This window comes from Heloderma suspectum, chromosome 3 (assembly GCF_057233095.1).
Source record: "Heloderma suspectum isolate Gila_16-S chromosome 3, 16-S_ref, whole genome shotgun sequence".
NCBI lineage: Eukaryota > Metazoa > Chordata > Lepidosauria > Squamata > Helodermatidae > Heloderma > Heloderma suspectum.
Genome location: NC_139460.1, coordinates 21282042 through 21294392, shown reverse-complemented (window position 1 = coordinate 21294392; position 12351 = coordinate 21282042). Strand labels below are relative to the sequence as shown.

Below are 12351 nucleotides of genomic sequence, written 5' to 3'. Positions count from 1 at the left end.
AGTGAGGTAAGGATAGGGAGGAGGTGGGTTTTGCTCTTCTGTCACAGACCCTGTCCGCATGTAATGACAACCCATGGCTTAATTAAAGGCATGGGTTTAATTAATTAAAATGTAATGAATTAATGAAGCCATGGGTTAGAATCATAGAATAGTAGGGTTGGGAGGGGCCTATACAACCATCAAGTCCAACCCCCTGCTCAATGCAGGAATCCAAGCCAAAGCATCCCTGACAGATGGCTGTGCAGATTAATCTTCTCACGAGGAGGCATGCTTGCGAGGGAGCCAGCTGTCTGAACATGAGGAGCCCCCGTGATGAAGTGTCTAAGCCCCAGTGACTAAGCATCAGCAAACAAGAGAGTCAAGCAACTGTGCACATTTAGCAACAAGACGAGGAAGCCAGGGCGGGGAACTCTTCCCTCCCTACTCCGTACTCACAGTAAGTAACTGTAAATAGCTATAAATAATTTCCCCAAATTCTAGTTGTTGTTGTTGATGTTCAGTCGTTCAGTCATGTCCGACTTTTCGTGACTCCATGGACCATAGCACGCCAGGCCTTCCTGTCCTCCGCTCTCTCCCGGAGTGTGCTCAAGTTCATATTCATGGCATCGGTGATGCTATCTAGCCATCTCATCCTCTGCCGTCCCCTTCTCCTTTTGCCTTCAATCTTTCCCAGCATCACGGTCTTTTCCAGGGAGTTTTCTCTTTGCATTAGGTGGCCAAATTATTTGAGCTTCAGTATCTGTCCTTCCAATGAGCACTCAGGGTTGATTTCCTTTAGGATGGACTGATTTGACCTCTTTGCAGTCCAGGGGGCTCATAAGAGTCTTCTCCAGCACCACAGTTCGAAAGCATCGATTCTTCGGCGCTCAGCCTTCCTTATAGTCCAGCTCTCACAGCCATACGTTGCTACTGGGAAAACCATAGCTTTGATTATACGAACCTTTGTCAGCAAGGTGATGTCTCTGCTTCTTACTATGCTGTCTAGGTTTGCCATAGCTTTCCTCCCAAGGAGCAAGCGTCTTTTAATTTCGTGGCTACAATCACTGTCTGCAGTGACCTTGGAGCCCAAGAAAATAAAATCTGTCACTGCTTCCATTTCTTCCCCTTCGATATGCCAGGAAGCGATGGGGGGCCAGATGCCATGAACTTAGTTTTTTTAATGCTGAGTTTCAAACTAGCTTTTGCACTCTCCACTTTCACCTTCAACAAGACGCTCTTTAGATCCTCTTCGCTTTCTGCCATTAGGGTGGTATTGTCTGCGTATCTGAGGTTGTTGATAATTCTCCCGGCAATCTTAATTCCGACTTGTGATTCATCCAACCTGGCGTTTCTCATGATGTACTCTACATATAAATTAAATAAGCAGGGTGACAATATACAGCCTTGTCGTACTCCTTTCCCAATTTTGAACCAATCGGTTGTTCCATGTCCGGTTCTTACTGTTGCTTCTTGACCCTCGTACAGGTTTCTCAGGAGACAGGTAAGGTGGTCTGGTACTCCCATCTCTTTCAGAATTTGCCACAGTTTGTTGTGATCCACACAATCAAAGGCTTTAGCGTAGTCAATGAAGCAGAAATAGACGTTTTTCTGGAATTCTCTTGCTTTCTCCATGATCCAGCGAATGTTGGCGATTTGATCTCTAGTTCCTCTGCCTCTTCGAAACCCAGCTTGTACTTCCGGTAGTTCTCGGTTCACATACTGCTGAAGCCTAGCTTGTAGGATTTTGAGCATAATCTTGCTGGCATGTGAAATGAGCGCAATTGTACGGTAGTTTGAACACTCTTTGGCATTGCCCTTCTTTGGAATTGGAATGTAAACTGACCTTTTCCAGTCTTGTGGCCACAGCTGAGTGTTCCAAATTTGTTGGCATATTGAGTGCAGGACTTTAACAGCCTCATCTTTTAGGATTTTAAATAGCTCAGCTGGAATACTGTCATCTCCGCTAGCTTTGTTGTTAGTAATGCTTCCTAAGGCCCACTTGACTTCACTCTCTAGGATGTCCGGCTCAAGTTCAGTGACTGCACTATCATGGCTATCAGGGACATTCAGATCTTTCCTGTATAGTTCTTCTGTGTATTCTTTCCACCTCTTCTTAATCTCATCTGCTTCTGTTAGGTCCCTGCCTTCTTTGTCCTTTATCATGCCCGTCTTTGCACAAAACGTTCCCTTGAGATCTCCGATTTTCTTGAAGAGATCTCTAGTCTTTCCCATTCCGTTGTTTTCCTCGATTTCTTTGCACTGTTCATTTAAGAAGGCCTTCTTGTCTCTCCCTGCTGTTCTCTGGAAATCTGCATTCAGTTGGGTATATCTTCCCCTTTCTCCCTTGCTTTTCGCTTCCCTTCTTTCCTCAGCTACTTGTAAAGCCTCATCAGACAGCCACTTTGCTTTCTTGCATTTCTTTTTCTTTGGGATGGATTGAGTTGCTGCCTCCTGAACAATGTTACGGACCTCCGTCCAGAGTTCCTCAGGCACTCTGTCTATCAGGTCTAATCCCTGAAATCTATTCCTCACCTCCACTGTATATTCATCAGGGGTATGATTGAGGTCATACCTGAATGGTTTAGTGGTTTTCCCTACGTTCTTCAATTTCAGCCGTAATTTTGCAATAAGAAGCTCATGATCTGAGCCACAGTCAGCTCCAGGTCTTGTTTTTACTGACTGTATGGAGCTTCTCCATCTTTGACTGCAAAGGACATAATCAATCTGATTTCGATATTGACCATCTGGTGATGTTCATGTGTAGAGTCGTCTCTTGTGCTGTTGGAAAAGAGTGTTTGCTATGATCAGCGTGTTCTCTTGGCAAAACTCTATTAGCCTTTGTCCTGCTTCATTTTGTACACCAAGGCCATGCTTGCCTGTTGTCCCGGTGATTTCTTGACTACCTACTTTAGCATTCCAATCCCCTATGATGAAGAGGACATCTTTTTCTGGTGTTAGTTCTACAAGGTGTTGTAGGTCTCCATAGAACCGATCAACCTCAGCTTCTTCGGCATCAGTGGTTGGGGAATAGTCTTGAATTACTGTGATGTTGAATGGTTTGCCTTGGATTCGTACTGAGATCATTCTATGGTTTTTGAGATTGTACCCCAGTACAGCTTTTCCCACCCTTTTATTGACTATGAGTGCTACTCCATTTCTTCTAAGGGATTCTTGCCCACAGTAGTAGGTATAATGGTCACCTGAATTAAATTCGCCCATGCTTGTCCATTTTAGTTCACGGATTCTCAAGTTGTCGATGTTCAATCTTGCCATCTCATGTTTGACCACCTCCAGCTTACCTTGATTCATTGATCTTACATTCCAGGTTCCTAAACAATATCGTCCTTTACAGCATTGGATTTTCTTTTCACCACCAGACACATCCACAGCTGAGTGTCCTTTCGGCTTTGGTCCAGCCGCTTCACTCTTTCTGGCGTTACTTGGAAATTCCCTCTGCTCTTCCCCATTAGCATATTGGACACCTTCCGACCTGAGGGGCTCATCTTCCGGCATCATCTCTTTTAGCCTTGTGATACGTTCCATGGGGTTTTCTTGGCAAGAATACTGGAGTGGGTTGCCATTTCCTTCTCCAGTGGACCACATTTTGTCAGAACTCTCTACCATGACCTGTCTGTCTTGGGTGGCCCTGCATGGCATAGCTTATGGCTTCACTGAGTTACGCAAGCCCCTTCGCTACAAGGCAGTGATCCATAAAGGGGTCCAACTTCTTGTAGTAAACAACTAAGTTTTCCAGGGAAACTCGCACCGTGGATGTGCCTCCAGTGGGCGGGGGGGCTTGTGGTAGTGGGAGATTCGATCATTAAACTCATAGACAGCTGGGTTTGTGATGGATGTGTAGATTGCATGGTAAATTTCCTGCCTAGTGAGAAGGTTGAAATATCATGCGCCATCTAGATAACCTAGTAGATAGTGCTGGGGTTGAGTCAGACATTGTGTTCCATGTTGGTACGAACAATGTGGGGAAATGTAGTTGTGATGTCTTGGAAGCTAAATTTAGGTTGCTAGGTAGGAGGTTGAAATCCAGGACCACCAAGGTGGCTTTCTCTGAAATGCTACCTGTTCCACGCACAAGGCCAGCTAGACAGACGAAGCTGAGGAGTCTCAATGCATGGATGAGATGGTGGTACAAGGAGGAGAGGTTCAGATTTGTTAGGCAATGGGGAATGTTTTGGGACAAGCCAGGCCTGTACAAGAGGGATGAGCTCCACTTGAACCAAAATGGAACCAGACTGCTGGCGCTAAACATTAAAAGGGTGGCAGAGCAGCTTTTAAACCACACCCTGGAGGAAAGCCGACAGGAGCTGGAAAGCATCCAGTTCGGGTTAAATCATCCCAAAGGGATGATGAAAATGTTTTTGATTGCACAGATGTAGAAGGGGAGGAAATAGGCCAGGAGTACATGTCAGATAATAGCCAATCAAAGGGGCCAACGTCCCATAGCATAAGATGCACACGCCAGAGGCATCTGGGGAGGGATGCCATGTATAGGTGTTTTTATGCAAATACTAGAAGCATCCAAGCCAAAATGGGAGAATTGGAGTGCTTGATTTTAAAGGAAAATCTGGATACAGCAGGCATTACAAGAAATTACAAGAAAATGGTGGAGAATCAGTGGGAAATGGTAATCTCTGGCTATAAATGCTATAGGAAGGACAGGGAAGGGTGTACTGGGGGAGGTGTTGCCCTGTACGTCAAAGAGGGCATAGTGTCAAGCAGACTAGAACATGTAAAAGGGGATGGCTCTTCCACAGACGCACTGTGGGTGACAATACCAGGCTCCAAAACTAATTTAGTGTTAGGAACATGCTATCGTCCCCCAGACCAGAATGCTCAGAGTGACCTTGAGATGGAAAACGAAATCAGGGAGGCCTCCAAACAAGGAAGTGTTACAATAATCGGTGACTTCAATTAGAGAAAAGAGAGCTTCCTTCAGAAAATGGAAGTCTAGTCAAAGCGAGGAAAACAAAAGGGAGCACAAGCTTGCTTAAAGGCAATGCAAGCAGACAATAAGAGATGCAAAAAAGCATTTTGAAGAGCATATTGCCAGCAAAATCAAGGCCAACAATAAAGAATTCTTTAAATATATCAGAAGCAGAAAACTAGCTAGGGAGGCAGTTGGACCACTGGATGACAGCGGAGTTAAAGGAGTACTGAAGGAGGACAAGGAGACTGCCGAGAAGCTGAATGAATTCTTTTAATCCGTCTTCACTGCAGAAGATATAGGACTGATACCTGTGCCTGAACTGATGTTTTCAGCAAGGGAGTCTGAGGAACTGAGGCAAATGGTGGTGACATAAGAGGGAGTTCTCAACCTTATTGATAAATTGAAAGCAAATAAATCACCAGGCCCAGATGGTATCCATCCTAGAGTTCTCAAAGAACTCAAATATAAAATTGCTGATCTTCTAACCAAAATATGCAACATGTCCCTAAGATCAGCCTCTATACTAGAGGACTGGAAGATGGCCAATGTAACACCAATTTTCAAAAAGGGATCCTGGGGGGATCTGGGAAATTACAGGACAGTTAGCTAACATCTGTTCTGGGTAAATTGGTTGAAGGCATTATTAAAGATAAAATTAGAAAGCATATAGAAGGACAAGCCCGGCTGAAAAAGAATCAACACAGCTTCTGCAAAGGTAAGTCCTGTCTCACCAACCTTTTACAGTTCTTTTTGAGAGTGTCAGTAAACAGGGGTGATCCAGTAGACATTGTTTACTTGGATTTCCAAGAGGCTTTTGACAAGACCCTCACCAAAGACTCCTAAACAAACTTAGCAGTCATGGAATAAGAGGGCAGGTCCTCTTATGGATCAGTAACTGGTTAAAGAACAGAAAGCAGAGAGTAGGAATACATGGTAAATTCTCCCAATGTAGGGAAGTAAATAGTGGCGTCCATCAGGGATCTGTATTAGGACCAATGCTTTTCAACCTGTTCATAAATGATCTGGAATTAGAAGCGAGCAGTGAAATGGCCAATTTTGCTGATGACACCACATTATTAGGGTGGTTAAAACAAAAAGGGGTTGTGAAGAGCGCCAAAAGGATCTCTCCAAACTGGGAGAATGGGCATCTAAATGGCAAATGAAGTTCAATGTAACCAAGTGTAAAGTGATGCACACTGGGGCAAAAAATTCCAACTTCGAGTATAGCTTGATGGGATCTAAGCTAGCAGTGACCGACCAGGAAAGAGATCTTGGGGTTGTGGTGGACAGCTCAATGAAGATTGAGCTGTCCACACAGCACATAGTTAAACTATGGAATTCTCTACCACAGGATGTAGTGATAGCCACCAACTTGGATGGCTTTAAAGGGGAGGAGAAGTCTATCAATGGCTACTAGGCTTGAGGGCTGTGTGCTACCTCCAGTACCAGGGGCGGTATGCCTATGTACACCAGTTGCTGGGGAACATGGGCAGGAGAATGGGGTGAGGAAGGTGCTGTTGCACTCATGTCCTGCTTGTAGTTTCCTGGTCGATAGCTGGTTGGCCACTGTGTGAACAGAATGCTGGACTAGATGGACCCTTGGTCTGATCCAGCATGACTCTTCTTATATTCTTATCTTGAATACCTGCAATGTGGGAGAGCCCACCACCTCCCCAGGTAATCAGTTCCATTGTTGTATTGCTCTAGCTGTCAGGACGTTTTTCCTTATGTTCAGCCAGAATCTGGCTTCCTGTAATTTGAGCCCATTATTCTGTGTCCTGCACTTTGGGATGGTCATGAAGAGATCTTGTTGTTGAATCGAGGATTGTCATTATGTCCAAATCCAGGGCCTATGGGTTAACTGTGGGTTGTTAACCTTGAAGAACCCTTGAAGAGTACCCATGGCTTGTTGTTGGGTTGTCAACTGTGGGTTGTTCAAGCCATGGGCTGTTGTTACACCCGTACCCAGAATGGTGGGTTGTTTCTTCGTAAGGCTATGGATGTGGCTCTTTGGTGTTGCAAACACTCTTGGGATACAGGCTGGGAGCCAGTAAGGGGGTGGAACAAAAAACCCCATGAACTGGAAAAACAACCCATGATGTGCTCGATCATCTGGTGACCATATTATGGGTTAAGTCAACAACCCAGGGCTTAATTACGCCATGGGTTGTTGTTACATGTGAACAAGGTCATTTACTTGTACAATCATAGAACTGGAAGAGGCCATTTAGGCCATTGAGTCCAACTCCATGTTCAGTGCAGCAATCCAGTTTAAGGCATCCCTGAGAGATGGCTGTCCACTTGCTGCCTGAATATCTCCAGCAACGGAGAGCTCACCACCTCCATAGGCAATTGGTTCCATTGTCTGACTGCTCTGACCATTAGGGAGCTATTCCCAGTGTTCAGCCAAAATCTACCCAAAGTCTTGGATAACAGAGAACAGGTTGTGTCCCTCTTCTGCATGACAATCTTTTAGGTACTTGAAAAGTGCTATCATATCCCTACTCAGTGTTCTCTTCTCAAGGCTAAACATACCCAGTTCTTTCCATCTTTCCTCGCAGGACTTAGCTTCTAGTCCCCTTATCATCTTTGTTGCCCTTCTCTGAACTTGTCTGTATTTGTCTGAATCCTTCTTAAAGTGTGGTGTCTAGAACTGGATAAAGTATTCGAGGTGAGGTCTGACCAGTGCCAAGTAGAATGGAAATATTACTCCCCATGATTTAGAAATATACTTCTATCGATGCAACCTAAAATTGCATTTGAGTATTTTGCAGCCACATCACACTGCTGACTCATTTTCAGCTTATGATTGACTACAACCCCAAGATCCTTTTCACACTTACTACTGGCAAATCTGGTATCCCCCATCTTATACTTGTGCATTTGATTTGTCTTTCCTAAATGAAGACCTTTGCACTTGTCTCTGTTAAATTCCATTCTGTTATTTTCTGCCCAGTTTTCTAACCTATCCAGATAGTTTTGAATTTTGTTTCTGTCTTTGAAGGTATTAGCTATCCCACCCAATTTTTTGTCTTCTGCAAATCTGATAAGCATTCCCCTACCTCTTCTTCCTAGTCCTTCATAAAAATGTTGAAGAGCACAAGGCCCAGGACTGAGCCCTGTGGCACTTCACTCAATACCTCCTCCAGTTTGATGAAGAACCATTGACAAGCACACTTTCAGTATGGTTCTCTAGCCACCTGCAGATCCACCTAGAAGTAGTGGCACCCAGTCCACAGCCTTGCACACTCCTTTTTTTGTCTCATGTAGACACTGTCCACATGCACCTGCCTATTTGCCCTTTTAAAATGTTGACATGATCAAATCCAAATAAATATACAACTATGAGTTTACTTGTGAGTTGACTCCTTGTGCATCTCTACACCAGTCTAAAATCCCGAATTTAAAATGGGGCTTTCTGCTTCCATTTTAAATGCAGGATCACAACGGACTCCCTTTACACGTGCTTCCTTTCCCCCCTCCCCCTTCCCCCTCCTTCTCCCCCTTATCAGAGTCTTCCATATGTTTCATTGGTCTAGCTCCTCTTCTTGCAGTTTTTCCTTTTTCATGGAGGGAACTCAAGTGGAACACAAGCGTGGTAATTTAATAGCTCATTATCTCCAATCTTTTTAACAATGGAATAAGGGCCATGGCAGGAGATGCCCTGGAGGTTAACGGCATCATCTAAAGGGCCCACAAACTTCCGTGAGTGAGCAATCTCAATAGCAAGATAAAAGCTCCATGAGAAGAAGCCCCTTGGCTCACCTTATATTGGCTCGGAGATAAGCGAAGCTACTTCCCTGCAAAACTAGGAAATACCTGCTTATTTTCAATCCAGTCTCAATTCAGATTGAATCAACACTCACCCAACCCTCCCTTCATCCATGCACCAATTACCCCAGAACTTAATTACCCACTTAATAGGCTAGAGTAGCAGCAACATTCTGGGAGCAAGCTACATTAAGCAAGGAGAGGGAAGGAAGGGACGTCCCCTTCCGCTTCTCCAGGGGTGGCGTTCCAGTGGCAATGGGATGCCGGAATTGAGAAGATAAGCCATGCTGGATCAAACCAAGGGTCCATCTAGTCTAGCATTCTGTTCACACAGTGGCCAACAAGGTGCCCATAGGAAACCCAAAAGCAGGACATGAGCACAATAGCACCCTCCTGCCCATGTACCCTAGCAACTGGGATACACAGACTTCTGATAATAGAGGTAGCATAGAGCCATCAAGACTAGCAGCCACTGACAGCCTTCTCCTCCATGAATGTATCCAATCCCCTTTTGAAGCCATCCAAATTGGTAGCCATCACTACTTCTTGTGGAAGTGAATTCCGTAGTTTAACTACGCACTGTGTGAAGAAGTACCTCCTTTTATCTGTCCTGAATACCATACCAATCAGCTTCATGGGGGGACCGCAGGTTCTAGTATTATGAGAGAGGGAGAAAAATGTCTCCCTATACAATTTCTCTACACCATGCATAATTTTGTACACCTCTTTCATGTCTCCCCTTACTTGTTTTTTTTCCTAAGCTTAACAATCCCAGCTGTAGTAACTTTTTGTCATAACAATCCCAGTTGCTCCAGCCCCTTGATAATTTTAGTTGTCCTTTTCTGTATTTTTTTCTCACTCCACAATGTCCTTTTTTAGGTGCAGTGACCAAAACTGTGGAGAATATTCTATGGGTAGTTGCACCATAGATTTGTATAAGGGGAGGAGAGATCTTCCCTTTCCCCTCTCTGTCATCGGGCACACTGCTCTTCAGCAGCCCATCATCACACAGCACATAGTTCCACTATGGAATTCTCTACCAGAAGATGTAGTGATGGTGACCATTTGGATGGCTTTAAAAGGGGATTGGACAAATTCATGGAGGATAAGGCTATCAATGGTTACTAGCCACGATTGTTATACACTACCTCAGATTTCAGAAGCTGTATGCCTGCATACACTAGTTGCTGGGGAACATGAGTGGGAGGGTGTATTGTACTCCCAACATGAGTGGGAGGGTGTATTGTCCTACTTGTACGCTTCCCATGGGCATTTACTTGGCCACTGTATGAACAGGATGCTGGACTAGATGGCCCTTGGTTTGATCCAACATGGCTTTTCTTGTGTTCCTATCCCACCTTAATCTTTTTTCTCTCTTATAGCACCTAATTCTGCCCTAATTCCTCTTTATTGACCTCTGCAGTATAACATCCAAGGATCCTTCCCCCCTGCCCCACTTCATACCATGCATTTTGTTGGATTCTTGGAAATCTTTGTCTTCCTTGTTAACCTTTGAGGGGTCGCCAGCAAATGCATCTATGTTTGTGTCAAGATAGAAACTTAGATTCTCATCGAAGACTGTAAAGAGCAGATAGAATTCTTTGTCTACACCTTTCTGTAGTCAAAACATAAACAACATGAATTAAAACTAAAACATTTCCAGCTTGTACTTTAAACAGGAGATCACAAATCATTGCGCTAAAATCTTCTGTCAATAAAATAACCCAGGTGGTGTTGTAATGCAGGCTGCTGCCTGCTATTCAGGATTCTGGCCATTCCATTCCCCCTCATTCCCCCTCCACCCCACAAACACACACAAAAGTGTCAGTCAGCATTTCATACCCGCTGAGCATGCTCAGTCCTCACTGGGTTCTTTTGGAGCTTTTTCTCTCTTCAGATTTCCCTCCAAAGAGTTTCCCCTACTTCTGTAAGCCCATGTCTGGCGAGTCCTTCCCCTTATGAACGGGTGGTGCTATTTTGGCGACTACATAAGCAATGGCACTCACAGCTTGAACATCAGAAATAGAGGGAATGGTTTTAGTGCTAAAACTTTGAGCTTCCTCTAGAAATGGATCCTGTGCTGTAAAGCAGAAGACTGGAAGATTGCCGTTATACTAGCTTCAGAATCTCTCCCATCCAGCGCTAAAGAAAAGTGACGGTAGCCCTCACTGGAACATATCCTCACTGTGGTCAGATTTGGAACCTTCATTTTACTCTGGTGCTTACGGATCCTTAAAGCATAATTTCTTTCATTATGCTGTGCTATAGATGATACATAAACCACGTTATATGTCATATTTTTATACTGAAAAACAAAATTGGGAGTATGCGCCTATCATGGATTCCCCTTCATGGATCACTGCCTTGTTGTGGCGAAAGGGCTTGCATAACTCAGTGAAGCCATAAGCTATGCCCTGCAGGGCCACCCAAGATGGACAGGTCATGGTGGGGAGTTCTGACAAAATGTGGTCCACTGGAGAAGGAAATGGCAGCCCACTCCGGTATTCTTGCCAAGAAAACCCCATGGAACGTATCACAAGGTTAAAAGAGATGACGCCAGAAGATGAGCCCCTCAGATCGGAAGGTGTCCAATATACTACTGGGGAAGAGCAGAGGGAATTTCCAAGTAGCGCCAGAAAGAGTGAAGTGGCTGGGCCAAACCCGAAAGGACACTCAGCTGTGGATGTGTCTGGTGGTGAAAAGAAAATCCAATGCTGTAAAGAACAATATTATTTAGGAACCTGGAATGTAAGATCAATGAATCAAGGTAAGCTGGAGGTGGTCAAACATGAGATGGTAAGATTAAACATTGACATCTTGGGAATCAGTGAACTAAAATGGACAAGCATGGGCAAATTTAATTCAGGTGACCATTATATCTACTATTGTGGGCAAGAATCCCTTAGAAGAAATGGAGTAGCACTCATAGTCAATAAAAGGGTAGGAAAAGCAGTACTGGGGTACAATCTCAAAAACCATAGAATGATCTCAGTACAAATCCAAGGCAAACCATTCAACATCACAGTAATTCAAGTCTATGCCCCAACCACTGAGACGTTTCTTCTCTGTGAAAACCTTTCAAGTACTTGAAGAGCGCTATCATATCCCCCCTCAGTCTTCAGTCAGTGTCTCCCATATACACCCAGTTGACTCCTGAGATCTTCTGGGGAGGCCTTATTCGTCATTCTCTGACCAATAGAGTGTCGCCAGGTAACAGCACACAAGTGGGCCTTCATCATGGTAGTGGCACCCACCATCTGGAACACCCTTCTACATATTGTTCAAGAGGCATTTAAAGGTCCTCTTGAGGACATATTTATTTATACGTATTCATTTATACAGCCTTTCTCTGAATTGTAATGGATTATGATATTGCTCCATTTTATTATTGTCTTGTTGTAATGTTTTTAATTATTTATTTCTTTATATTGTTCTTAAATGGTTTTTACATTGGTTTTATACCGTATTATATACGTATTGTGAATGACTTAGTGATTCACAGAATAATAGATTCATAGAATAGTAGGGTTGGAAGGGGCCTATAAGACCATTGAGTCCAACCCCCAGCTCAGTGCAGGAATCCAAGTCAAAGCATCCCTGACAGGTGGCTGTCCAGCTTCAGCTTGAATGCCTCCAGTGTGGGAGAGCCCACCACC

General features: G+C 44.2%; 1 protein-coding gene across 2 annotated transcripts in view; it reads right to left on the bottom strand.

The window, feature by feature from the left end:
• Positions 1-12351, bottom strand: part of HEPHL1 (hephaestin like 1) — an 87962-nt gene that overhangs the window by 49135 nt on the left and 26476 nt on the right. For both annotated transcript variants that reach the window (XM_084842607.1, XM_084842608.1), the window contains exon 10: positions 10160-10310. In XM_084842607.1, coding sequence (XP_084698733.1) covers positions 10160-10310 — 151 coding nt within the window. The remainder of the gene's footprint in view (positions 1-10159; positions 10311-12351) is intronic.